This window comes from Calonectris borealis, chromosome 1, assembly GCF_964195595.1.
Source record: "Calonectris borealis chromosome 1, bCalBor7.hap1.2, whole genome shotgun sequence".
Classification (NCBI taxonomy): Eukaryota; Metazoa; Chordata; class Aves; order Procellariiformes; family Procellariidae; genus Calonectris; species Calonectris borealis.
The window spans coordinates 38945786-38972702 of NC_134312.1; the positions used below are offsets into that span (position 1 = coordinate 38945786).

Here is a 26917-nt window from a genome sequence, read left to right on the forward strand (position 1 = left end):
ATACAAAAGCAGCCCATGATGCTTGGGTTAACCCGCATGTGTCATCATAGGGGTACAAGCCCACTTTGATGAACCAGACCATAAGATCCAGTCACTGGTTTCTATTTTTCTTAAACAACTGGATTTGGAAAATCCTCTAAACTTTTAGTTTTAGAAAAGAAATGACGCTTTTCTGGATGACAGAATAGACAGTATAAGCAAACTCAACATCACTTCAGCAGACAGTGGAAAAGTGGGTATATTGTCTTAACAAAAACTGGAAATTACTAAAATGGAAGGTCACAGCTATCTTAAAAAATAGACAACTGAAGAGAGAGAAAGCTCAAGGACAGCGTATTTTTTACTGCCCAGGACTTCAAGAGCTAGCAGCTATCATAGAATACCGACTCATTAATAGAAATCTGACTCCTCCATTCCAGGAAAGGATTTATTTTATCAATCATGAAAGGCTGGTTTTATAATCCATGGGAGAAAACTCTGCCTCTGCTGAATGTGAGCACACCATGAAATGCCTACTGGTGTAGTTTTGTTTTATATCTCACATTTACTCGCCACTCAGGAAAACTGAGCACAGTAACTAACTCCATTAGTCACTGCACATCAACAGATGTGAATAGCTTAAAACTATCACAACACATCCTATTGATCGTTTACATTGGCAATGGATTCATTTCCATATATAAAATCCACTCTCCACTACTTTCAACAAACATTCATTTAGCCCATACTCAGTGAGTCCTTACCTCACTGAACTAAACTGAATGAACTACAAACTAAACTCAGTCAAACCCGCAGGGACTAGAAACCAAACCAACCCTCTCGAGAATGACAACGTGACGCCTTAACGAAATTTCTCCATGCTTCTGCCTCCTCTCTGGGAAGATCTCAGACCTTTAAGAGGATGATGGGTGCAGGAGATGGGAGGCTTATTCCGATCAAGTAGAACAGACATTATAACGTCCCCCAAAGTTTTGGAAGCTGGTTGCTGTTATTGCCTCACTGGACTTGAGACTTAAGCTGATAGGATGTTTGCTCTGCATATCTAAAAATACTTTATGCAGTACTTCCTTAGGGTGCAGAGCCACCTTCATATCACCAGGTGATTTCAACAGTCTTGAGCGATGAAAAGGTGCATAGACTGGAGATTATTTATCCTTTTTAAAGCAAAAGAATTATAAAGAGAAGAGAAGCAATAGCTAATTTGAAATAACATTCTATATTATGTACATCAAGTCTCATGTATTTGATTCAAAATGAGTGTTAATTTGAAGAAGGACCAATGGGAGCCCCAAACCCTCCTGAGTAATTTCCTAAAGAAATGTATTTTCTAGAAATTAAACTTTGCTTTCTTAATGAACACATTTTGCAGAGATGAGTTATTGGTATTGTCAATTCAAATTACCAGTGGATCCTCCTTGCAGAAGAGCAGTCCCTTTTGAGAATTTATTGTAAAACGAAATAGTAGACAAGGATGCATCTTATTTGTTTCCCCCACAAGGATATATCATTAATGTGTTTGTAAGAACTAATATGCATGGCCCCCAAATTACATCTGTGGAGTCATTATAAAAAGTGCTTACTGTATTGCCATATAATTAGATTCCCTATGCTGAATATATTATTTCAAAGCTGTCAGAAGAAAATTACAGACCTTGTGTAACTCCACAGGAGTTGGTGACATGATTTCTTTCATTTCTTGCTTAATTTTTCTCAGAACCATGGACTTTCTCCCCACATCTGACGGCAATGTGTTGCTACGAGTAGCTTGACTGTAATGTGGCCTTACAGTACTTCTTTCCTGGAAGCTGGCTTGTCTTCCCAGCTGGCTACGAGGTTGTGGGTTTTCATGATTCAAACTCATTGTACTTCCTGACATAATTGTGGCCTAGAGCATTAATGAACAGGTTAATTTTTAACACAGAATGTGGGTTAAATAAGTGGTTAATTCATAGCAGTAGGAAAAACATCTCTATTCTTTGTTAAAACACAATCACTCAGGGCACAGCAAAAGGCAAGAGGATAGATGTTCAATCTGCTTGCAAGTCACTATAAAATAAAGGATCACAACAAAACACAACAACAATAACAAAACCCTATGGGCAGAAGTTTTCAGAAGGCATTTCAAACTAAAATACTGAGCACTAGAATGGCTATGCTTTTAAGCTAGTCCCCTGGCAGACTGAAGGGTGTGTAATATCATTGCTTATTTTAAAAATACTTTACATGTAAATAAAACGATATTTAAGTTGCGGCATAATTGCATTTGTTGGAATCGGAGCTATAGGAAAGCATTTACAATTCAGACTGTGTATGCAAGGTAAAAAAATGTGAGTCAGCACAATATGTAAGCAGCTCTAGAGTCAGCACTGGCAGAGAGCATGCCCGGATACCATCCCAGGCTGGGGAAAGCTCAGTGCAGGTAAGCTCACTGCCTGGAAAGAAACTTTGCATAACACACATATTGCAAGAGTAACTGCCTTAGCTTAGCACTAATACTTCAGAGATACAAACCCCTGTCTCACTGCTATTTTTAATCTCAGTGAAAGCTAGCCTTTTACGTTGGATGCAAGAATACACGAAGGGTGAAATCTTGAAAGATGACAACAGCAGTCATCTCATTCACTGGGTGGAACGGACTGGCATGAAAACCACCTGTGTACTGCAAGGAGCCTCCTCCCTTGTGAAAGACACTCTGCTCTGGGGAACAGGAGGCAAATGCACTTTGGCACAGCCACTGTACAGAGATGCCACTGCTGGGATAGGATACGCTGAATTTCCTATTTATTCTCCCTGGAGCCAATAGACAAGTGAAAAGGGAAATTAAAAGGCCAATAACCTGAAGTCTGACTGGGACAGGATGCAGGCAGCCTGCTTGAAAATGAGAAGTAAAAATGAAGGGGGAAAAAATAAGGGGAAAACCAGCAAATAAATGTTTGCTTCTGACCCTGCTGAGCATGTCTGTCACCCTTCCTTCTCCCAGCTCCAGCACTACTTTCACTACGAGATAATATATTGTAGCCTTAACAGTCTCTCGTGTGCTCAGTAATGACTGATATTACTCCCTGATGGAGCAAAAGCATCCAGAGGACTTGGCAAACAACAGTTTTCTTTGCTCTTTGGCTGAAGACCTTGAAATGAAAAACGATAAGGAGTCCTTGGACTACGCAATGGCACTTCATAAAATACAGGCATCGCCATTCTCAGCATCCTGTCGTACTGAATGAGTCTTGCTTTCTTTTCAGAGCTGTGGGTTGTGCAACAAGGCGATGCTATAAATGATACAGCATCTACAGTTCTGAATTTCACTTTTGTGAAAGGCTGAGGAAAATCCAACGTGTTGAAGTAACGGAATTCTGGTCAGTGTGAATGATCTATTTCCATTTTGGAATTACCTATTTCCATTTCCTTTTATTGTGCTCTGAATATTGAAAATTGCAAGAGAAGCCTGCGGTACTGAACCATATCTAACTATGGAATTAAACCAGTATAACATTTTCTCCTACATTTCTCTGCTTTGCAATAACAAATACATGAGAATCACATTTTGCTACCCATACATGCAATACAAAAGCCATAAATCTGAGGAAGTAAATTAATCTGAACTGAAAAACTTTCACCCCGTTATGCCATTCACATTCCTCCTGGCTGCTAAAGGACTTTATATAACATAAAAATGAAAATGAGATTCTGCCAGTTTTGCAGCTCCAGGAATTTAAAAGAACATAAAAGAAAATATTTTAGGACCTTTCATTCCGCAGCTTTAAGTGGCAATATAATCTTAATTGTTCTGATTAGGCAACTTAGAGAAAAGGTGATTAGAAAAATAAAGACTCAAAAGTTACTCTGTCTCTGTTCCCTTCCCCCTCTACCCCCCTCACAATCTAACACAAAGCATGGTTAGATTTGCAATTAACTTCAGGATGAAATGTGAAAATTTGCTACGCAGTGAAGAAATTGCTGTATAACGAACATTTCTCACATTGACAGCTTTTTTTGCAGAGTGGTAAGATTATAGGTAAACATTTTGAAAAGCTGATTTTCTTTTATGTTCATCTTAATCAAATTAAGTTTCAGTTTAAAAGACAACCTACAACATGCTAATAAAAGCTGCATAAAGCGTCTGTCAGAGAATGGGATGCATTGCTGCAGGAAGGTTATGCCCACTTAAGAAATTCTGCGCCATTTGCTGCCTGTACAGACAGCATCAATGGTTATGCACAGCAGAAGCTGCAAGTCAAAAGCTCTGGGGTGAACATGTTTATAAAATTTTAGTTGCATTGTACAAAAGAAAAAGCTTGGTTAGGGGTGGGGGAGGCAGCTGCACAAGCAAAAATATAAAGGTAAAGGGTAGGTACCAAGAGAGTCATGTTTCTCAAACACAGACGCCTGTCAGCCTTGTCCTGTGGAGAGGGGTTAAAGCTTTTAAATGAATTGGTGTGATTAGTGCAACTTAAAAGAAAAAAAGGAGAAAATAAAATGAATGTAAACCAAACCAAAACCATTATATTTCTCTATAATTGGAAAGAAAGGTTAAGATTGTTCTACCTCTAGTTCCCTCAGAATTCCTGACTGGCCACAGGTCTCTAAATCCTCCAGAGCCTGAGACCAGAAATTTTCCTCCTGGTCAGCCTCGGTGTTATCATGGGTACCTGTGAAGCTAGATTTACAATGAGAGGTTAAAAAAATGTGGACTTTTTTCCCCTCGAAAAATATATTTTACACACGTGCCTTGCCACAGATTGCAACTTGAATGACAAGACGTTACGGTAGGTAGGCAGGAGAGTGGGGAAGAGTCGCTGATCAGGAGAGGCTGGATGAACATGCAGAGCACATGACAGACAAGTCTTCTCATAACCTGGCAGTCGCTAGCAGCTGGTAGGATCTGAGCAGCAAGTTATTCAGTAAAGAGATAAATGGATTCCAAGAACAATTCAATACACATTTTTACTGGATTGAAACTGGGACCCCCCTATGAAAATTAATGAATCAACCAGTAGCTGTGTGCAGAGCTGCTCTGTGCAACGAATATTTGCAATAAAACTTTTCAACCTCACAGACTTCTCCCACGGAGTATGAAAAGAGCCCTCATTTTGCAAACAGCATTTTGCAAAAGAGGGATGGTGGTGCTTTTTACCCAATTCCTTCAGTCTAAGCTGCATTTATCATTATGAATTTAAGCCCACCTGACTGCCATCATATAAACTGCTCCACTCATTTCATACACAAACACAGAGAAACTTTCAGGGATGCAACTGTCTTGCATGGAGACAGGTCTCTGGTGTTTCATAAACACACCGAAGCCTTACTACTATCACTCTTGAGCAAGATGTTGGTGACAGCGATGCTTAGGGAAGCTGCCCAGCAAGAGAGGTCTGATAAAAAACGCCAACTCTGGACTGCAGCAACACAGCCCAAAGCAACACTATTACAGTGTATGTGCGTGTGGGGAGAAAGCAGGAGTTTTTTGCTGTCTTAGCAAGAGGAATCAGCTCAATGAAGGTTCACACAAGCGTCAGAGCTGCTGCATGGGACGGGGCTGATTATGTGAAAGGCACAGGGGAAGGATGAGGAAGGAAAGAATGAGAATTTGCCCTTTTGGTGGCAGCAAGCTGTTACTTTGGAGCAGCTGCCCATGGACTGCAGCTAGTGGTGCTTAACAGCACATAAACAGAGCAAACACCATTATGGAAGCATCTGAGGCCTTGCTTGACAAACAATGTATTACTGAGAATAGCGTGAATGTAACACTGTTAACAGAATAGCTTTTAAATAGGAGAACTGCCCAGCACAACGGATGACAGCTCGAATGCTTCACACACATGATACTCTGCCTCAGAGATGCTTTCTTACAATTACAATCAGTCAAGCAGACAATGGTCAGCCATTTCAATCTCTTATTGCAATGATTCTCCATCTAGCATCAGTGTCTCTTCTAAGATATTGCAATAGATACAGCAATGGTGAGAAGAATACCTACTCAGATCACAGATGCAATTCCTCCCAGGCAAGATAAGAAAGTATTTAAAACATGATTTTAGAAAGATCCTTGACTTCTGAAAGTAGCTCTTTCAATAAACCTAAGTAGTTGTTTTAATAGCCAATGCTGAACATAGACTAATTTATCCAATACAATACCTTTCTTTATCTTACATACTAATATTATAACTTGAGTTAATGAACAGGATTATTTGAGGCAATTGTCTGCGACAGCAAAGACTGGATTTCCTAGAGCTGGAGGCCCATTTCTTCTCCAACTTCTGTGAAATCTGAAATCATGACGCCTGTACGTCTGGACCTCTTTTTAGCTGAAGCAATTCCTTTTTTTGCCCTCACCTCTTCTTTTGCCTTTCCTCTGAGTCTTGTCTCCTGGTGTGTGAAATGCTCAACTTTTGCATCTCCATTACAACCACATGAATAAACTGATTTGTAGCTGAGCTAGTGCACCAGAAAAAAAGAGGTACCAAAATAATTTCTCATCTAGATGGCTTTTTTTTCTGAAACCTGAGAGATTGATTTTATGTCATGTAAAATATTGTTTGACCTATAACGAATATATTTGGTTTTCTGATGCTTATTCAAAGAGCCATCAGAAATTTAGATGCATAAAAATGCTGAAGGAGAGGTAGTGGGACAGATGTGAAAACAGAGGTGCCTATGATTTGCTTCTTATTGCCATATGAGACACAAAATCTTTTTTTTTTTTTTTTAAATTCAGGAGGTGATAGGATGTTCTACGGTCTGGCAGACTCATTCCTGTAAGCATTGTTTTAATGTGCAAACAATTTTCCCTGGAGCAGGAACTATAAGAGACTTGTCCTACCTGCCAGTGATAGGTAGACACCAGGCTACAGAGCAGTTTAAGCTCTCTGGTTTCATTTGCTTGCCAACTGAAATTTCATTGTCATTCAATGGCATGTTAATGATGTGTTTTCTGCTTTTACCCTGTTTTTCTCCTTTTTCTCATTTCAACTGTTTTTCCTTTCTTCCCCCTCCTCACCCCACCCCACCCCCGCCTCAGCCCAGCTGGATCTCACTCCTGTGCACTCTTTGTTCTCCTACCTGGAAGTATTCCACTCTTCCAGCTGTCCCCCACCTTTCCTTTGCCCACCAGAGGCACCTTTCCACATCTTGCCCTCTTTCTTCATGCTCCTGATGCTCTCTCCCCCTGATCTTTCTACAGAAGTTTGCTTTAAATGGTTTTCTTGATTCTCTCCCAATGTCTCAGTCTCCTTCTGTTGCCACATATTCTTGGAAGCTGTGCTACACAAAATAAAGGTAAGAAAAAATTACTTTTTAGTGTTAGAGAACAAGATAAAATGTTTAGCTACAGGCAGAGAAGAGGTGGTTTTCTGGGGATCCCTGGAACAGGCTGGAAGAACAGACAGGCCCTTCTCAAATACTCCAGCACTTGGTATAGGAACACCACCAGGTGTAGCATAATCCATTTTACAGATACAGGGTTAAAATAATCATTATTTTAACTTGTGCCATATATCTCTGATGTAAGTCACACTGTCAAGTAGAAAAAGATACTTTATTGTGCATACTTTCTGTTGAATAGTGCTTTAAAATAGTAGTAGAATACATGCTTTTCATTTAGAAGATTCTGTATTTTACAATCCAGCTTCCCGGTTCACTGCTCCTCAACTTTTTCAGCCTATTACTTATGTAACTGCAGAACAGTAGGTGTTCTGGAATCTATGGCTGCATCTCATCTGAGAAACAAAAGATGGGCTTTAACTGTGGATAAAGATGCTGCTATTAAATCAAAGATATTAACTTACCAAGAATGGGAGGTATGAATAAAACTATGCTCATTTCCTTTATTAAATATTGCCCACTACTATCCTATGAAAACTTCTAGTATAATTCTGGCCAGTAGGGACCAAAGGAGCTGGATACAGACTGAGAGTTCACACTTGCCCAGATCTTAGCCATCAGCTTGCCAGACAAAATGCCACTGGGCAATCTGCTGTATCAGAGGATTTGTCATTCAGATTCTGAAAAGCAGCACTGGCATCTAAGCCTTGCCTTGATTTGTGTTTCAAAGGTAACAGACTGGACTTTATGGATTTACTTACCCAGTATGTTTATAGAGGAACCAGAAAGGTTTTATTTAGTACTAAACTTGATTTCTCACAGACTGGGATTTCAGGCTTATTGTGCTGCTACACCAAGAAACTATTTCTAATGAAGGACATGCATGTCTGCAAGTCCTGAGGATGGGTACAAAGAGCACAGAAATCTTTCTAACTGTGATGTCTGTCTTCCCTTGTCTGAGGAATAACTGTTCTTTGGCAGGAATTACCCAAGTCGCTGCAGTGGTTCCACTGCCGGGTCATCCTTAGAATAGAGAATAAGAGACTTTTGGATCTTTCACTATCTCCAAGAATTGTCAACTAAGCATTTTTCCCTCAGGAAGTTCTTTTGCCTGCAGAGAAATTCATTGAGAAGGAGATTTACTTCTCAGAAGAGGAAGGAATGCATGGCAAACCACCATAGCTTTGGACAAGATATTTCTACCTGGATCACTTTGTTCTCCTACTGAATGACTGCAAATGTCTCAAGCATTTATGGAAGAAGACTGTAATTTCTGCTTCTTTGCCCAAACCAAAATGAAGACTTTTCATGGAAGACAAAAGATTAACATACCAGTTGCCTTTAGCCACTTTATTTGTAGGTTTTTTCTTGTGAAGTGGAAAACAGAGCAGGTTTTTTCTGAAGCTTACCCAGGGGAATGCCCTAATTTTTTTATCTGTTTATTTTTAAGAGATAAATGCTGTGGGTTTTTGACTGAAGTAACTCAAAATAAATACATGTCTTGGTTTTGGCATCATAATCTTCCATAAATGTCACTAATCTACCCTAATAAGTTTCATGAAGTATAAATACTATATCTCACATTTAAAGGAAGAGCTGTTACAGCTGCATTAGAAAAACATAATTTCATTCCAGACAGTAAGTGTTCATTTTTGAGGCACCGCTGTAGCTGCAAATCAGAAATCAGAAACTCGTATGGGAACTTACCTGCTTGCTGTAGGTCGGTCCCATTCATCATCACTCAGCCCTGTATCATGAAATGGGTGGTTTCGTGGTTTGCTTGGAGGGGACAAACTACTCTGTTTAGGACTCCTCCATTCATAGGCATTGAAGTTGTATCCTGAAGCCTGATAGCTGTGTCCTGAAAAGATGAATTATATATTTACGGCACTATATATGTTGTAATGACAGAAAAGCACATCTCTGAAGCTGGGTTCTCTAGAACTTGGACTCATGATTGCTACCTTTTTTTTTGCAGTAGTGCTTAGATTATTTATGACCTAAATTATGGTTGGAATTAGGTGTGCTCTAGAGCTGCTCCTGTGAAAGTCCATTGAAAGCAAAATCTTAAATATATCTAACACTGTTCTCCTACTGTTTATGTCTCGGCTGCTTCTGATGTTTAGTTCTAGACATCTTCACAATTTATCAGTTTCCAATTTGACATCATACATTGAATACTAGCGAATAAATCACGTGTGTTATGGATATGTTAAATATGCGTTAACGTGATCATGTGCAACATCCCCAAAATTAAACCTAAGTTATTAAGAAAACTGCGCTTCAGACCTATTGAAAAAAGAGTTTGCAAGGATGCATTAAAAAGGATGCATCAACTTGACTCTTCAGACGAGTAGCAAGAAATTTTTTTCTTCCTCCTGGTAACTTTCTCAAATTTGGAAGCAATGAAGCCAAAAATTAGTGACATATTAGTGTCAATTATGCACAGACTACCAATCTGTAGAATGGTTACCTAGATGCAAAAGTTGGCATGGTGCAGAGGCTCTCAAATGACCATTAACTGGAGTAATGCCAGAACAGGAAGGAGGGCGGCTGTCTCGGCACCGCTGAGGCAAGGACTCATTAATACAAGTGCAGGACAGAATACAGGCCACCATGGGAATCTCTGTACCATGCCCCTTTGTGGAAGAGGGATTTGCACTTAGCAGAGCTACTGCTTTTTGCTAGGGCTCCGAGAGCTGAGAAAAGGCCCGTCTCACAATGGGGACACATGCCCGGGACCAATATACACCTCATTGCGCAGAAAGTGATTTCTCGATCAGCCATTTCCAAATATCTCAAGGCTGCGTAAGTGGCATCAGATGGCCTTTATATCTGAAGAGTTTATTTCTGGGTGCTTTTATCATACAAGCTATGTTGATATTAGTTCAATATGAATTAAGTGTAATTTGAATTCCAAGTAGGAACCAGACAGTCTGGCTTCCAAGTGATGTATCAAGAAGAACACATGGATCGACTTGTCACAAGCTGATGCTGATCTGGTAAGCAAAATCCATTATGGTAGAGCTGCTATATATATATTTCATTTTGACATATTCCTTTTCTAGTTCTATAGTCGGCGTTTTCTGATGTGCATATTGGATCAGGAAGTTCTGTTTTGTTGATGACTAACAAATATCACTGTGGCCACCTCTCTAAAGAGGGCAGTTTGCTTTCATAAATCAGTCTAGACCTGTCTCCCTCAAATCCCATGTAACTACAGAGTTCTGCGCATTTTCCAGCTAATTGGCAGACATTAACATACTCCCAGATTCTAGGAAGTGTTTTGGTTGTGAAAATATGACTGCTGTGTGGGGAAGGCTCCGGATTAGTAAGGCAGACACATTAGACAAAGGTACAAAATGGGGTATTAATTCAAGGAGAGAAAAGACTGCTCACTAGCATTAAATTAGTAACTAATAGGATAAAACATTATCTGGTGCTCCAGAAACATTCCCCAAACTCCTCAATTTCCTTAGCCTGTGCTTATGCCAAGAAAGGTTTGGAATGAAGCCAAACTCAACTTGATAGGTCAAGAAAGAATGAACTTTAATAGAAATGTGGGTCACATTAGTACCACAGCAAGGGATAAAGCGCAAATCTGATTGCACTTAGGCTGTTTAGCAGACGTGCCATGTATCCAGCCAAGTCTGGGCTGATTTTTTCAAAAGAGTTAGAAAAAAACCTGCTTTGAGATACTGGTTTAGTTTTGGCATGGCATCCGAATCATCAGGACTTAGGAAAGCAGTCTGGGCCTCAATCCTTTCCACAGTTGAACAATTTGCTCCAAATACCATCAATTCACCCAGGAAATGAGAACTATCATTTTGACTTTTTCAGCAATACTTCTCTTCAGAACTTAAAAATATCAGAAGAAAATTTAACGTGATTTATTTTGATAAACTGACCAAAACAGTTAAAAACAGAAAAGGGGACAAATTCATCCCAACTCTAACTCCAGTGGAATACAAATTATACAGGGGGGGTTTAGCCCAGTACATTGAGTACTAAATAAAATGTATGTAACAGTAAATTAAAAGTAAAACATAGAAAACAGAAATTATAATTAATTATATTGAGACTGTCTTGTTTAAAGTAAGTTGATGACAAATATATGCAGTAAGGCTAAGAAATACTTAAAAATTAAAGAACAGAAAAAAATGGCCACTAGTAGTGACATCAGCTACTTCCTGATCTCAAGTAGCTCAGCAAGTTTTAAAGGAAACATTCTGCTTTCCAGAAGAAACCGCCAGTATTATCATTGAGCAGGCACATTAGAGAATAGCAATGAAAGTAATCAGGACAGAACTTCAGTCTATATGGGAAATCTGCTGGGCAGAGCTCGGTTTCAGTTCTCTGTGTGAGGGTACAAAACAGCTGTCCATGAGCTACTACCCCTGCTCCTGGAAAGCAACAGAAGGAAACAGAGAAATAAAATGGAAAGAATGTGTGCAACCAGAGCGAGTGACAAAAAATTGAGGTAAGGATCTACCTTCCAAATACCTGCCAGGTAGTGGGAATACCTGCTTTACTATGGAAATAAACATTTTAAAGAGAGTTAAATAAAACATTGAAGCTGTGTGGAATTTATTTTTCTTGTATCTAGGATATTACAAGATGTCTGTATCCCTCACTGCCTAAATAAATATCTTACAAACTAAAATGAAATTATTTGAAAATCCTATATAAAACAATAGTCAAACAGAAGTGGAAGATTTAGCATTAAGGAAAATCATGTCTTTAAACAGAATGATTGTTTTTGAGGGCTGAAAGTTAGATGTTAATGCTGCAGGAATGAGGAAGAAGCAGAAGATTTACAAATTATAAGCAACGTCTAATATTCCCCCTTCAGCAGTTTATAATAAATCTGTTGTCAGTTAAAAATTACTGCGTATGAGCACCACATTCATGAACATCTTCAGTGTGTTCTGTGCCTTGCATTGATCTGTATTTGAAGGATAAACTCATTTAGTTGGACGAGTTGTGGACCGGGCTATTCAGATGTCAGTAAAGCTAACAAAAGCCTGTTAATGTATTGATAAATGCTTCGTAACACATCACATTGTCATGAAAGAACGAATCTGAGGCCAGCCACACACCAGCACATTACAAAGTACATGGTTTAAAGTTGGTACAGATGAAGTTCTCTTTAAGGCAAAGGAAGGTAACCACGAAGGCGATAATTTCTACTTTAAATATCAACTGCATTCTTGATAGTACCTTGATTTCCAAAGCTGGTATCAATACCAGAGCCATCCCACGACTCTACTGCGCTGTCAACACTTGGGACTGTAGTGGAATAGATGTCTGAGAGTTTGCCAGATTTCTGTGCAGCAGAGGCTTCATCTTCAGCATCGCTCAGTTCACTTATGTGACCCACAGGGACAGAAAATTTCTTGGGACTGGTAGCTGAATAGTATTATAGAAAAAGAAAAGGCGGTGGTGGTCATTGCTTTACCGCAGTACTAAGAATATGCTTTTTACTACTGACACAGCGTTTTTCCAGGGATGGTCTAAATGCTTGTTAATCCATAACAACACATGCATTAAAGACCACTGATGCTACCCTTGGCCATACTCACCATCTGTCTGCTTCTTGATTTTCAAGGTGACAGTTTCTCCTGCCATCTGTAATAAATGAATGGCTTCACTCAAAGGTTTTCCTTTCAGACTGCTACTATTTATTGCTAAGATTCTGTCTCCTATGTGAATTGCCCCAGTCCTACAATAAGAGAAAAGTAAAACATTGAGGAGCATAAAAAGCAACAAAGGCAATTTCTTTGCATATTTGGAGCATGACAGTCTCATCTCCCTTCCTTTCTTCCATTTTGCTTTTATAGCTGTGTTACGGAGTAATTCTTTTGTTAGAAACGCTTAAAGCAAGTCACCTCTGTTGTAGTGACAATAGCAGAGCTGAGGCATGGAGATGTGGATTTCTGTGTTACTGCGGTAGTTGAGTTAATCACCTATGGATGACATTCACTGCAGCCCACCTGTTAAAGAGCAATCTCAGACAGCTCAGTAAGTTCTGAAATGAGTCAAATTTCTAGAAGTCTCACAACATAACAGATAATGGCAGTGTGAGCAAGTAACCAGCTATTTCACCAGTGTGGCTTTCAGGATGGATCATATCAAGAGAAGAAAATAAATTCTCTTTGTGTAAATGCACTGTTTGTTCCGGCTGCACACAATATCACGTTTTGTGTGCTTTAAGTTCTCTCTGAAACCACCACCAAAGGTACCAGTTGCAATGACTCTACCTATCCTAGAAATAACAAGCGATAGAAAACCTTAGCATTTTCATTATTCTCTATACATCACTTACCATGAGGAGCATTTCCACTTCTCAGATAATGCTGCTATGCTGTATGTAAGTGCACATACAGATGCAGTGTGTGTATACAATAAGCAGCGTATTTTCAGATAAACTTAGACACATGAAGTGCTTTCTTTACCTATTCTACTCTACAAGGCTATTGCTTTTAAAAGGCTGCTAAAATGTTCCTGTGACTGTGCAGTTTGATTGACTAGTCTTTCCTAGGTTATTTATAATAAGGACCACAATCCTCTGCTCTGTCTTGTATAGTATGTGCAAGAACATCCTGTTAAGATATTCCTCATGCTCCTGAACTTGGCAATGATCAAAAAATGACAGCAAAAGGATTACAAACTCAGATTTAGAGAATTATAAAAAAATAAATTGCTAAACCATGAAAATTAGCATGTTCAGGTAAACAAAATAAATCTTCATCTTGACAAAAGGAACGCTTAAAAATAATTTGCTTTCCAATTTACCTTTCAGCTAATCCTCCTTTTGTAAGGCTGGAAATGATTATGGGATCAAAGGGCTCTTCAGTACCAGAGATTGTAATTCCAAGAGGCCCACCATAGCGCTTGAGCTCAACAGTATAAATAATTGCTCCAGAGCTCTCCTGTTCATCTGCAATAAATGCCAAGGGGATGCAATTGGTTTTTTACGAAAGAGGGAATGAAAAAAATAGCACATTCAGTCTAGTAACTGGTAATCAAACAACATTATCAAAGGATTACATTTCAGATACATTTCTTAATCATATTCTACTGGAATATTTGGGGGGGGGGGAATTATCTCTTGTGCTATTTCTTTTTTATTGCCAAAACCTGATTACATTGAAGTCAATAGAAAAACTCTTCTCATTCTATTAAGATTAAATTTTACCCTGTTTAAAATCTTTGTGTCTTCTTTACTATTAAAATGTAACTTCAGGCTATTTTATGACAGAATCACAGAATGGTTGAGGTTGGAAGGGACCTCTGGAGGTCACCCAGTCCAACACCCCTGCCCAAGCAGGGCCACCTACAACAGGTTGCCCAGGACTGTCTCCAGGTGGCTTCTGAATATCTCCAAGGATGGAGACTCCACAACATTTCTGGGCAATGTGTGCCAGTGCTCAGTTGCCCTCACAGTAAGAAAGTGTTTCCTGATGTTCAGGAGGAACTTCTTGTGTTTCAGTTTGTGTCTACTGCCTCGTGTCCTGTCACTGGGCACCACTGAAAAAAGCTTGGCTCCATTTTCTTTACACTCTTCCTTCAGCTAATTATACACATTGATAAGATCCCCCCGAGCCTTCTCTTCTCCAGACTGAACAGTCCCAGCTCTTTCAGCCTTTCCTCATAGGAGAGGTGCTCTAGCCCCTTCATCATCTTTGTGGCCCTCCCCTGGACTCACTCCATTATGTCCATGTCTCTCTTGCACTGGGGAGCTGGACCAGAACTGGACCCAGGACTCCAGAAGTCTCTCACCAGTGCTGAGTAGAGGGGAGGGATCGCCTCCCTCCATGTGCTGGCAGTGCTCTGCCCGATGCAGCCCAGGAGGCTGTTGGCCTTCTTTGCCGCAAGGGCACATTATTAGAGAAAAGACAAGTTACTACTATTGTATAAATAGTAATCTATAAATAGTCAATAAATACTCATCTGTTTCTTGAACTGAATGGAAGGTATTTAGAATCAAAGATAATTCAAAAGTTTTAAAACCAAACTTCCTTAAAAGAATTGTGGGAAAAGTCAAAAGTCATGATAAGATGAGCAGCTGTCTTACTAGGAAAACCTGAAATATATCCCATGTTTCTGATGCACAAGTTTTAAGCTTTTGTAACAGAATCAAAAATAGCTTCTGAATTCTGAATTATCAACTAAGTTGAATAATAACTCCATTAGATTTGATTTCATTATATTGCATAAAGTAATTTGTGTTATTTTCAAATTTCAGTCTCACCAAACAATCATCAGAAATGGAGATGAATTAATCACTGGGTAAGCTTAAATACAATGTATTTTCCTTGAACAATACCCAACAGGTGGTGCAGCAAAAAGAAAGGCTCCTGTATTTATACGGTGCATGCGCTTTACATACTGTAAAAAAAAATCACAGCAGGAGAGCAATTAACTCCAGTATCTTTGAGTTGTGAAGGGATATTTTAAAATTTAAAATGTCAGATTTCTCCTCAGATCAAAATAACAAATGCTCCCTTGCCCATCTTATGATATTGGTATTCAGCCAGAATGTCTGGCCTGGCAGGCAACTTTTCCTAGATCTGTGGGTAATGACATTTCACATGGCTCACCGAGTGTGGAAAATGTCTAGGATGCACATTCCGTAAATGTTACTAGAACTAACCTGAGACAAGTTAGAAAATTCAAATGTTCCCATTTCTGTTCCTGTAGACAGAAAAACTCTAGGAGGAAAAAAAATACGTGCATCGCTACCAAAGGTCCAAAGAGTTGCTTTCTTCTAATGCTGAACATGGTACTTAAGCAGAGCTGGAGACACACTAATATCTTTGGAGCTACTTTGTTTCTTTGCAATCGGCAGAAAATTTAAGCCTTTAGCCTCCCCCCCACCAACTCCCTCGTATTTCCTCCTTGCTATCCACATAAAGAAAAAGGTACACACATAAAATCCAAGGAGAGAAGAATTAGTGGTGTTTATTCAGCAAAGAATACTGGGATTTTCATGCCTAGTGTTGGCCTTGTATTCCTACTTGGGGCATTATCATCAGTGTTTTGGCTCAGTTCACATCAACTACGCTTTATCTGACATGCTCTTTCCAGAAGCACCCAACTCCCAAGACCCCACTGGAAGCCTCTGGCCAGCATACAGTGGGCTAGCACATAAGCTGCCATTGCACAGCAGAGGAGTGGCAGCTCTTGCTTGCTTGCTAGAGCATTTATGGAATAAATCCTCTGGGATCTAATGCTGATACACGTTTACACAGGTGTGGCATTGACATGGTACAAGACTTCAACTGAAGGATGAAAAGTAATCCACCAAGCTAATTGAAAATGTAATAGCCAGTATTTGCTAAGGGTCAGCAAATACTATCAACAGTATTTCTCCGCTATCAACAGTAAGTGAATAAGAAGTTATTAATCATACAGCAGCCCTGCCATATTAGAGTTGGAAGTTTATAGATCTTAATGAATGACTGGGAAGGAGACTGGTCCCTTATGTCTGTCTTCTGGTTAGCCCTAGTTAAGAAAATTAATGGCAGAATGCAACAAATGTCAAATTGCTACACTGATCTCTTCAGTGCTCTTTCCAGGCAGCAGAAATGCAAGCTGTCCAAGAACATGGCATGCATGTGGCCTGAATTCACAATGAAGGCCAGTTTTGCCACAAAAGCAAAGAACTCTGATATTCAAAAAGGGGTGGTAGCCATTATGTTAATAAGGAGATAAAATTGTCCTCAGTTTGGGAAGCTGGCAGGAAAAAAAGAAAAACTGCCGAAAACATACTTCAATCCGGGGAGGAAATATAATCAAACTACCATTTTTTTGGGTCTCATTTTTTTTGAGATTTTTCTTCTTTCTTTTCTTGTGATGCAATTGTGGATAGTTCTTGGAAACCACATCTAATGAAAGCAGACCCTCTGTGCTGCAGCGCCTCTGCTCTGTCCACTAGTCACTCGGTCTTCAGAGTAACACCTGATCAATACAGACAAAAGGGTGAAGAAGAGCACGGTCTGGGGGAGCACACGACATGTACTACCCTGCTGCTGGCCGCACCTGCATGGTTGGCTCTGAGGAACACAACTCTGAGACACATAAAACTGTCTGAAGAAGGGAGGAGTTGGAGAGACAGCAGAGGAAGGAAAAACAGAAGGCAGAACAAAGAGCTAGAAGCTAGAAATACTTAAAAATGAGTAGTTTGAAAGACAGTGAGGAAATGAGAACCTAGGGAGGAAGAAACGCTGCTCCCTGCCTTCCCCTCCTCAAAAAAGCATGCCATGAGAAATTAAAAAAAGTTTAAATCTTAATCTCATTCTGTGATTTAGAAATTGTTTTGGAGTGCTCCATGCCTACTTGTCTATTAGTATCAGGCTTTTCTTTCCTTGGGGAATTTATTAATGATTTTTTTCTGTTGAGTTTGAGAAGCACATTTCTTCCTTTTGTGAGAAAACAGACGTTCGTATATAAACTAACGACAAATAAACAAAAATTTATTTTAACTGAGGTACACTTTTTGCTACATCTTTGCTACTGTTTTTTAAAATATTTTTTCTTTAGCATTTCAGGAGACACACATTCATTTTAGATTTCAAACTACCTGAAATCTGCTATAAATACTTTCAATTACACTTTGACACTTAGTCAAGTGTTACAAGAACCATTTGTATAGAGAATTTTGTTTAGTAGGTCTCTGAGTAGCTGTCCAATTACATTTGAATCTGTTCAGTTACACCAATCATGTCTGGATGAGACACTGTAGGATGTGTGAGGATCTCGATATAGATATATGATGATATATATTTTACATATCTATATGATGATATAGATATGTAAAATAAGCAATGTGAATATGTAAAAGAAAACCATCTCAGAATCCCACTCAGACTAAAATCCGTACCAGCTACCATGGTGTGCAATACCTAAGAGAGCAAAGATGATATTTTACATGGGTGGAGACTGAAACCCACATTTCAGTGACAGCAACAGAAAATGCGTACCAACTTCAATGGAAATGGAAGCTGTCCTAGAAAAAGATTAAGTCCACAAGGTGAGGGGAGGTGGGGGGATGGCACGACACACACAGGAGAAACCCACAAGTTTTAAAAGTGTTATTACTACTTCTACATGGCTCTAACTCACGCCCCTCTTCTATGTCTGTGGTAATTTCTCTGCAGGGTTATGAATGAGAGGGAGTCTTCCAAATGAGGGGAAGAAGGCGAAGGAGGGATCCTAGGTGCCATCAACACTGAAAAGACAGACCCCGTCTTGTGCAGGAGAAAACTCAAACTTCCTTCTACAGGCATTTTTCCTGTCAATCTTCTGCCAAGTGTAGTTGCAGTTTGCTCTTCATAACATACCTGATTTGCTCAGTTTTGTAAAGCAACAGTCAGTCAGGTGTCCCTTTGGATGTAAGCCCATGGCCAGTTTGGCCAGCCTCTGTCCAAGAGGGACCAACTATGTGTAGCAAATCCCACCTCACCATCTGCAGAGACCTAACCACAATATCCTGCCGAGCAGCGGCCATTCACTTTGCTGGATCAAAATTTACTTCTGAAAGCCAATTTGCACAAGGTGCTAACTGCATCCACCTTTGCTTTGTATTGATCATACTGAGAAGATACTTTCTGTTTGCTTTCAAAAGCAATTAAAGGCAAAGAGCATTCTAATGCAATTCTAAACACCATTTCAACAGTTGCACTTGATTTTAAATAATAAAGTGCGGCAGGCTGTGCCTTTTTGCTGTGAGATTGTATAGAGCTTAAGACAAGTGAATCTACAGTTCATGCTTTTGTGTAATATAAATCCCAGCAGTAATGGTAGTTGTAATTGTCTAACTTCCTTTGCCACCAGAATGCATAACAGAACTCGCTTTATCATCTCCAGGTAGAAATTCTGCTCTTATGGAATACATAATGGGGAAGATCCAGGAATGTTAATAGATGTAGGTGTGCAAAATGATGGCAGCACCATTACTTCCACTGGGCTGATCAGACATGGCTCTTCCATCAGCCATCCAGCACCCCGTATAAAGCACTACTTACCTTTAAGCATGTGAACAGTCATAGTGAAGTCAAGTTTGTAAGTTTATGGATAAAGCATGCACTTCACCACTCTGCTGGAGAACCAAGGCCTATGGATCCATGCTTCGCTAACCATGATTCCAATCTTAAAAGCAGAGAAAACCTCAATACGCTGGTAAACGAAAGATCAACCTTATAAGGCTGCACTTGAGGGGAAATTGCCTTTCCAGAAAACTGAAGACCTCATTTTGCATTGCAGCTCTTGCAGGCAATATAGCCACTGAGAAAATTCAAAACTTTATATACCATTAAAATTCTTTTTAGTGTGACATTTTCTGATTAGCGTTAGCATAAATCAGCCATGTTTAGAAAAAACATTTCACTAAAATTTAAATGCAAAAGAATAACCCTATGTTCTAAAAATCCTGAAAATACACAAGAATCTGCAATAGGCTCATCGCTAATACCGGAATTATCTTCATCTTTGCGGATCTTTAACTTTACAAGGTCCTCACAGTGCTGAAGGATCTGAACAGCATCTTCCATTGAGCAATTGTCAAGTCGAATGTTATCTATTGCAAGCAACTTATCACCCAGTTCAAGCGTCCCAGTTCTGTGAACAAGCAAACAAGCTTACATGAAATTCTAGGAACATTAAAGCAAGATATCTTAGAAGGTATGAACTTTATTATAGAAACGAGATGGATTTTTAAAAACAATTATTTCTTAATATGCTGGACATTTCATTTGTAACTGCTGTTTATAAAATAAAAGCACAAGTCCCTTACAAGCTCCCTCCGTTTAACTGGAGTCTGGCTGGCTACACAACGGAAACACATTTTTACTGGGAGCTTGAATGGCTTACCTGTGAGCAACACTTCCTTTCTTGATATCAGAAATAACCAGAGGGTCCCCTGGTTTTCTACTGGATGGAGCTGTAATAAAGAATACATACAAGTATGTGTTTTTTATTTCTAGAGATGCAGATGGGCTAATTCTGTCCATAAATCAATATTTCATACATATTATTTACCTGTATTGTATTTCTCTCCTTTCCCTTGTACATGAATACAAACAAACAGCAGCAGCATATTAGTAAGACTGCATATTCTACTTCTCAAAAATTAGAAAATGCCAGAATTAAGGTGACTGGTGCAAAGTGAATTTAACCTGATATGTCTGAATTCTGGGTTAGGCCAGGACGGAACCATGCGAAAATATCGCAGTACAGCTCCAGTGATCTATCATAAAATGCTGTGTAGCTACAACACATAAGGAAGACTTTCTGTTAGCAGAACCTTTCAGCACAACTACTGATGCTTATCTTTTGCCAGAATATTTCTGTCAGTCATAAATCATGTTTTATCATATCCCTGACCAACAGAGCTGCTCTGGCAAAATATCTAGAGTGGGCTAGCCCACATTCTTTACATCCACTCCTGTCTCATTCAGTGCTTAAGGCAGAGATATGAAGATAATGCTTCCTGGGTGAGAAGAAGGAATCTACTTCACAATGAATGAGATGCTGTGGGTAGTGGCCATGCATACCATTGGGCTGATACACAGTTATCACATCTGCACAGATGTATTTTACATCACATGGATGCTTGCTTCACTGTGACTCGCTGCTTCCTCTGAAGTAAACATGTGCCTCTTTTGATGAGTAACTTTGCTCCTCTATACTGCTGCTGGGCCTTAAGCATTGTGGACTTTTCCCCACTTTGTACTGGGGATACCTACTAGAAGCCCTGTGATTCCAGCAATGGTCAAATTAGTAAAACCCCCACCAGTCCTCTCCTTGCATACCTAACTCATCTCTTCTTGGACAATTTTCTATCTGTCCATCATGGTTAAAAGGATGCTCTGCTGTACAATGCCAGCCATTGCAATTCTTTACTGACTTGTGCAAAAGTATTTGACAAGTTTCCCTTGGCCAGGAAATGTGCTTAGCAACTTTGCTTGACTTCTGGTTGCGTAGGAAGCAGTTAACTACCCCAGAGGAAGAAGACGATGATTACTGACTGCTTCCAGAGGACTGTTTCTTGGAGCAGCTTCACTGAATGCATTGTTTTGGAGGGTTCATCCATTTGCTGACAGAAGACTGCACTGAAGATATGATATGGTAAGTAGTGGGCTCAGAACTTGAGGGTGACGAAAGGTACATTTTTAGACAACGGTGTGGCACCTGCTCTCTGCCATCGGGAAGTATACCACCTACAGCTGCTCTGGCCAGGAGGTAGTCCATGTGGTGAACGCAGACTGACTTTTGATTCTGTTGTCAACAAAGAGTGTGCTAATACTAAAACATTGCCATGTGGTGTAAGGCTCTCAGTTCTCCTGAAAGCGCTAATGGGTTTTGCACATGTAGGGCTCTTCAACTGCCCCAAGCCATTTCTGCTTTGTGTACTGAGGCCTCTGCATTCATTCATTCACAAAATGAAACTTTTCCATTAGGCTCCAATGCCTAACTGACAATCACCCAAAAAGCTACCATATTCAAGGATCACCTACAAAATCCTGATGTCAGTTACTTTAGCAGCTCATGATTCTTCTCTGTGATGGAAAATGACAGATCTTCACCTACAGCAACCACAAGGTGTATTAATAATGACATTTCCAACACAATATTCTAACAGATCTAGTTAACCTTGGCTGCCCTGGCTGAGAAAGCCTTTGAATGTCCAAAGGAACTGTTTAAGAACTGCTAAATAGCCGTATTTCAAATGCAGTGTCTTGAAAGTCCAGAAGACAGACGTACAAGGACTTAAGAATTTTTAGAAACTTGTCTAAACCAGCACACTTTCAGGAAATGCCTATGTTGCAATTTAGAGAACGGGAATTAACTTTTTGCAAGCTGTGTAATTTCCATAGCTTGTTTCTCATACTTTCGTGCCACGGGTCAACTGTATCTTATGACAGTTCCATGATTTACTTGAATTCTTTAGGTTTGTTTCACCAATTAGTATCTTGTTAAAATTTTAAAGTATCACTTTGGTGAACTTTTTTTTTTTTAATTCTACATTTTTACCCTCTGAGTTGCCTTATAAATCTCTGAGGTTATATGCCACCCACTGTACAGTGTCTGCAGTTTGAGATTTGAGTATTGAGGTAGTTTTTATGAAATTGCTTTATAAAAATCACCAGTACTAAAGAAAACAGTCCATTATTGTTCCAAAAAGAAGAGAGAATGAACCAAAACGGGGCAAAGGGCACAGCTCAAAGTGCAAAGCCACAGAGTACATGTGGATGCAAAGGGTACAATATTGCACACAAAGTTATTACAGTTTCAAACTGAGTAAGTGTGAACCAGCGGTATTTTGTCAGTTATCCTGGACTATTAACTGTGCCTGGTGGATGAAAGCCTTTTTGTAGGCAGCAAACAGAGCTCAGTGTGAAATTAATCCCCGCATGCTGACAAGCCCTTAATAAGCAGTTACACCATACTTTGTTTTATTCTTGTTCAATGCTCGTGACATACTTGCTACAAACTATTCAAGTTGTGTTGCAGAGATAAAATCATTAATTTCCTCCTGAACTTTTGTACTGCACATCACCACAGCCTAAGATTGCCTTCCAAACACTAGCGAACAGATGCTGTCCCCAGCAAGAAGATTGAGTACTATTATCCTGATTTTACAGATGAGGAAAGGAAACATAGGAACATTTAGGTCAAAGTATGACAATTTTCAGTAAGCAATTTGAGATATCCATGCCTTTATTTCTCACAATAGTTTGTAGTATGTAACAGCTTCCATGTCCAAAGCACAACTACTGGCATTTTCAGCAACAGCTGCAGATGCTCAGCATTTCTGCAAGTGTGACCCCAGGATCTCAATGATTTCCACAGAAAATCAAGCAGCCTGTGGAAAATCTCTCTCTCTCTCCCCCCTGTCCCCTCCCCGCCCTGTGAAATGACTCGTCTCAGCGCAACTCTCTATTGCAGAGAAAAGGAAAAAAACCCTAATTTCTCCGGGGTAGCATTAAACCATCTTGACCATGAGATCACCTCCTTTTTCTTTCTGCAGTCCTCCACCTCATTCATTATGCAGCCTCCATCCCCTTTGATACACACCACTGTTTCATCTCTCCCCAGAGAGCAGAGAAGCAAGAGTCCTAGTGAGAAAGTAGTATTTGACCACTTAATTAAAAAAGATATCCTCATGAATTAACGCAAGTTTGAAGTGACACTGTGCAGCTCTAAGTCTCCGTTTTTATGTTTCTTTTCAGAATTATTTTTGTTTTTAAGAAGCAACTAAAACCAAAGCACCTTACCATTCACCCATGTCCAGCCTTCTTGTTCAAGTCCCAGCTTCCCCTACCCCTGATCACACCTCAGCCTCTCCCCTTGTCTGCTGTCTCCCCGTTACAGCTCTCCACTCATTTTTTCTCTTTGTCTCCTTCTGCTTGTCCACTGAAGATCTCGTCTTTCCTCCTCCCTGGTCCAGCTGTTAGTCTACGTACTGTGGAGCTTTTTAGAGACCTTACACAGCCTGTATGATGAACTACAAGTGGACTGAAGAGTGCATAAAGTTGTACAGATACTAAATTTATTGTTGCAGCTGGAAGGCTGATCTTTAGCAAGTTGTTTGTTCTCTCTCTTTAAATTACTCTATGATCCTAGGTCTCTGTCCCAGACACACTTCCTCTGCCTATCCCCCATCACTTGAAAGGCAAGTGCAGTGAAGTGTTGTCAGTTTTGTAGATCAGCTGTTCCATTAGGTTAAAAAAATCCTCAAATAACCCTCCTTTCTTATTTCACTGCTACCCCAAAGCAAAAAAACAATGTGATGTAAACAGATTTCAGGGTGGACATCTCACCTACTACCCAGCCAAAACTCACTTACTAGTCTCAGCCTGGCTTCAAGTTTTGGAGTTTGATCAAACTCTGAACAAACTGAAGAAGCAGAGGAAAATGCTCATGGGATGGAAAAGTATTTTTTATACAAAGTCAGTCCACTTAGCCACAATGCTGGTTAACTGCTACTAGACTTTTAAATAATAATCACTAGTGTGATTATTAAATATATGAAAGAGCTTTTTAAAATTGGACTGATGTAGCTCTTTTGTTCCTTAAGTATTGGTTCATGTGGAGCAGCTGAGAAACCTGCTGATTCTTCAGGCCCCATCTTGGAAATAATTACTTGTAACATGGCAAAATGAGGTTGAGTTTGCTAGGTGAAATCCCAAAATATATAGAAACATACTTTAGAAAGTAAATTCTCATAGTCAATGCTAAATATCTGTAGATATTTACAAAGCTTGTTTCTGATGAAATACGAAAGCAATAAAGCAGACTATAGTATAGCTGCTAGTCAAAATGACTTCGAAAAATTGATGGTAGTTTTGGTGAGATTCTGATATTCTTACCAGCTTTGCAACTTCTTATTCCTTGCGTAGTCCCATTAGCTTCAGAGAGATTATTTGTGAAGCAAGGTGCTGCAGTTTATTACCAGTAAGGATATCAGAATCTTACTTAAGAAAGAAAGAAAACAAATAAACAAAAAAGAGCTGTTAACTACAATTACCAGACTGTACTAGTAAGTCATTTTCTCTGACATCATATTTAAAAAATACTAGTCTATGATAAAGTAGCCAGTGGCACAAAAATTTATCTTTAAAAAAAAATTTAAAAATCTATATTCCGTTACACGGTCTAAAATCAATGTCACTGGCAGATAAATTGAATCACATTTGAACACTACTAGATCTACTTGAAAGCCATCCTTCTTTTAGGGAATGGTTCTGTTATAAAAGCATCATCACACATACACGGACACTACTGTGTCATGCTTTATTTGGATGACGTAATTTTAAGAACTAAGACATTCTAATTGCTCCAACCAGGTAACTGGGTCTGAAAATGATGGTATCCAAAGCATGAAATATATAGTCACTTATATTTGCAAACTATGAAATAGCGTCTTTATTGAATGTAAGTAGCTATTAATGGGAAGGTCAGACAGATATTGCAGAGATAAGGGAAGGATGATAGGATGACAGGAGTCCAGTATATGTGAAGTTAGCAATGGGCAAGGCCAGTGTACTGCGAGGTAACCAACATGCACTATCCAAAACTCAGTGCCCTGGATTAACATTAACAGTGATGCTCATGAAACTTTTTTCTGTCTTACTTTCTAAGGGTTTCTGCTATCTAAGAGGATTTTGAATTTTTTTTTGTTTTGCTTTTTTTCTTGCATTAATAAATCTGAAACTAAGAGAAGCTTAGTCTCTTCCCCTATTACGTATCATGTTTTTCAAAAACCATCAATTAGCTTAATTGTCTTTACTGTTGTGTGTCACCTCAGATACGCCTTCAAGTACCTGCTGTAACTCCACGCAGGCACACTTGGTGTTTATTACCAAGGAAAACAACACAGAGCAAAGAAAGAGCAATAAATTCCTCTTCCAGGATGCCTGCCTCCTAACAGCTGACTTAGATGAACTCTGGGACTTAAAAATAGGCATATGTTCAGGTGCCAACCTGAGGTGAGGCTTACATTTCCCTTCTGACAAAAAATGTCTGTCTCGTCTGCCAGGTCAGGTCATTTCCCGACTTTCTCATCCAAATCCCAAACTAAACTGGGGATATGGAAAGCAAGACAGACATTTCTCTGTAATGTTTTTATAGTGACAGCACTTCCTCACTCACCATTAACTCCACTACCTTGAGAAGAGAGAGGATGAAACAGGTCTCTAGCACTGAAACAGATGAAGCCCAAAAATGAATAAACCTGATCTCCTCTATCACCCCTATTTAAGCCTGGTTATACCAACTCTGCCAGGTTTCCCTTAGTATTTGTTTTTTAAAAGAAATCATATAGCTTTCTGACAATACCAGTAATAAATGGCATGCTACTGTGCTAAAGTGCCCTGACAAAAATTTTAAAAAATTAATATAAAATGCTCATAGTCTTCAAATCACACTGCCTCATTTAGGAGTTAATTAGGTAGAACAGAGAAAAGTACTGAAAAGCAAGCATGAAATGCAGCAATTCAAGACTTCTACCAAGCAAATTTACAAACTTTCAGTTATTAGTATAAATCCTTTAAAATCAAATAAATACATTATTCTTAGACACATTTCATATGCATTAAATACTATAAATAAGTGGTATTATTTATTATAACAGATAATTTAATTTAAATATTAAAGATACTGCAGTATACTGAGAAGAGCAGAGCTCAGACCAACCAGATGTCGCTCTGATTATATAAAGGACTAATTTTATAAAGCGCTACCTTTTGGAATTAAGTTCCAAGTCAGAAAGGTTTGGAACAGGAGTGCTAAATACTAAATCCCAAGAACATTACCCTTCTGTTCAAAGTTTACTCCTATAAACAGAAAAAAGTACAAGACGTCTGAATTCCAAAAAGCAGCACAAATCAAATTACTAGGAAGACCGTATTTTTACAATAATCCTACAAACCATTACTGATCCTAAGAATAACATTTAAATAGAACAACCTCTCTCCAGGTTTTCTCATTTCTCAATATTTTCATTTGCACAAATACATGTAGACCTATGATTTTGCTTCAAGCATCACATCACATCTCATAGAATCTAACAACTACTCATTCAAGTGTGCAA

General features: G+C 39.2%; 1 protein-coding gene across 2 annotated transcripts in view; it reads right to left on the reverse strand.

The window, feature by feature from the left end:
- GRIP1 (glutamate receptor interacting protein 1) overlaps positions 1–26917 on the reverse strand; it is a 236293-nt gene that overhangs the window by 8239 nt on the left and 201137 nt on the right. For both annotated transcript variants that reach the window (XM_075149234.1, XM_075149243.1), the window contains 10 exons: positions 20194–20263; positions 19796–19941; positions 14116–14260; positions 12903–13042; positions 12541–12729; positions 9028–9181; positions 7060–7260; positions 4546–4657; positions 4356–4400; positions 1652–1885 (listed from right to left, as the gene is read on the reverse strand). In XM_075149234.1, coding sequence (XP_075005335.1) covers positions 1652–1885; positions 4356–4400; positions 4546–4657; positions 7060–7260; positions 9028–9181; positions 12541–12729; positions 12903–13042; positions 14116–14260; positions 19796–19941; positions 20194–20263 — 1436 coding nt within the window. The remainder of the gene's footprint in view (positions 1–1651; positions 1886–4355; positions 4401–4545; positions 4658–7059; positions 7261–9027; positions 9182–12540; positions 12730–12902; positions 13043–14115; positions 14261–19795; positions 19942–20193; positions 20264–26917) is intronic.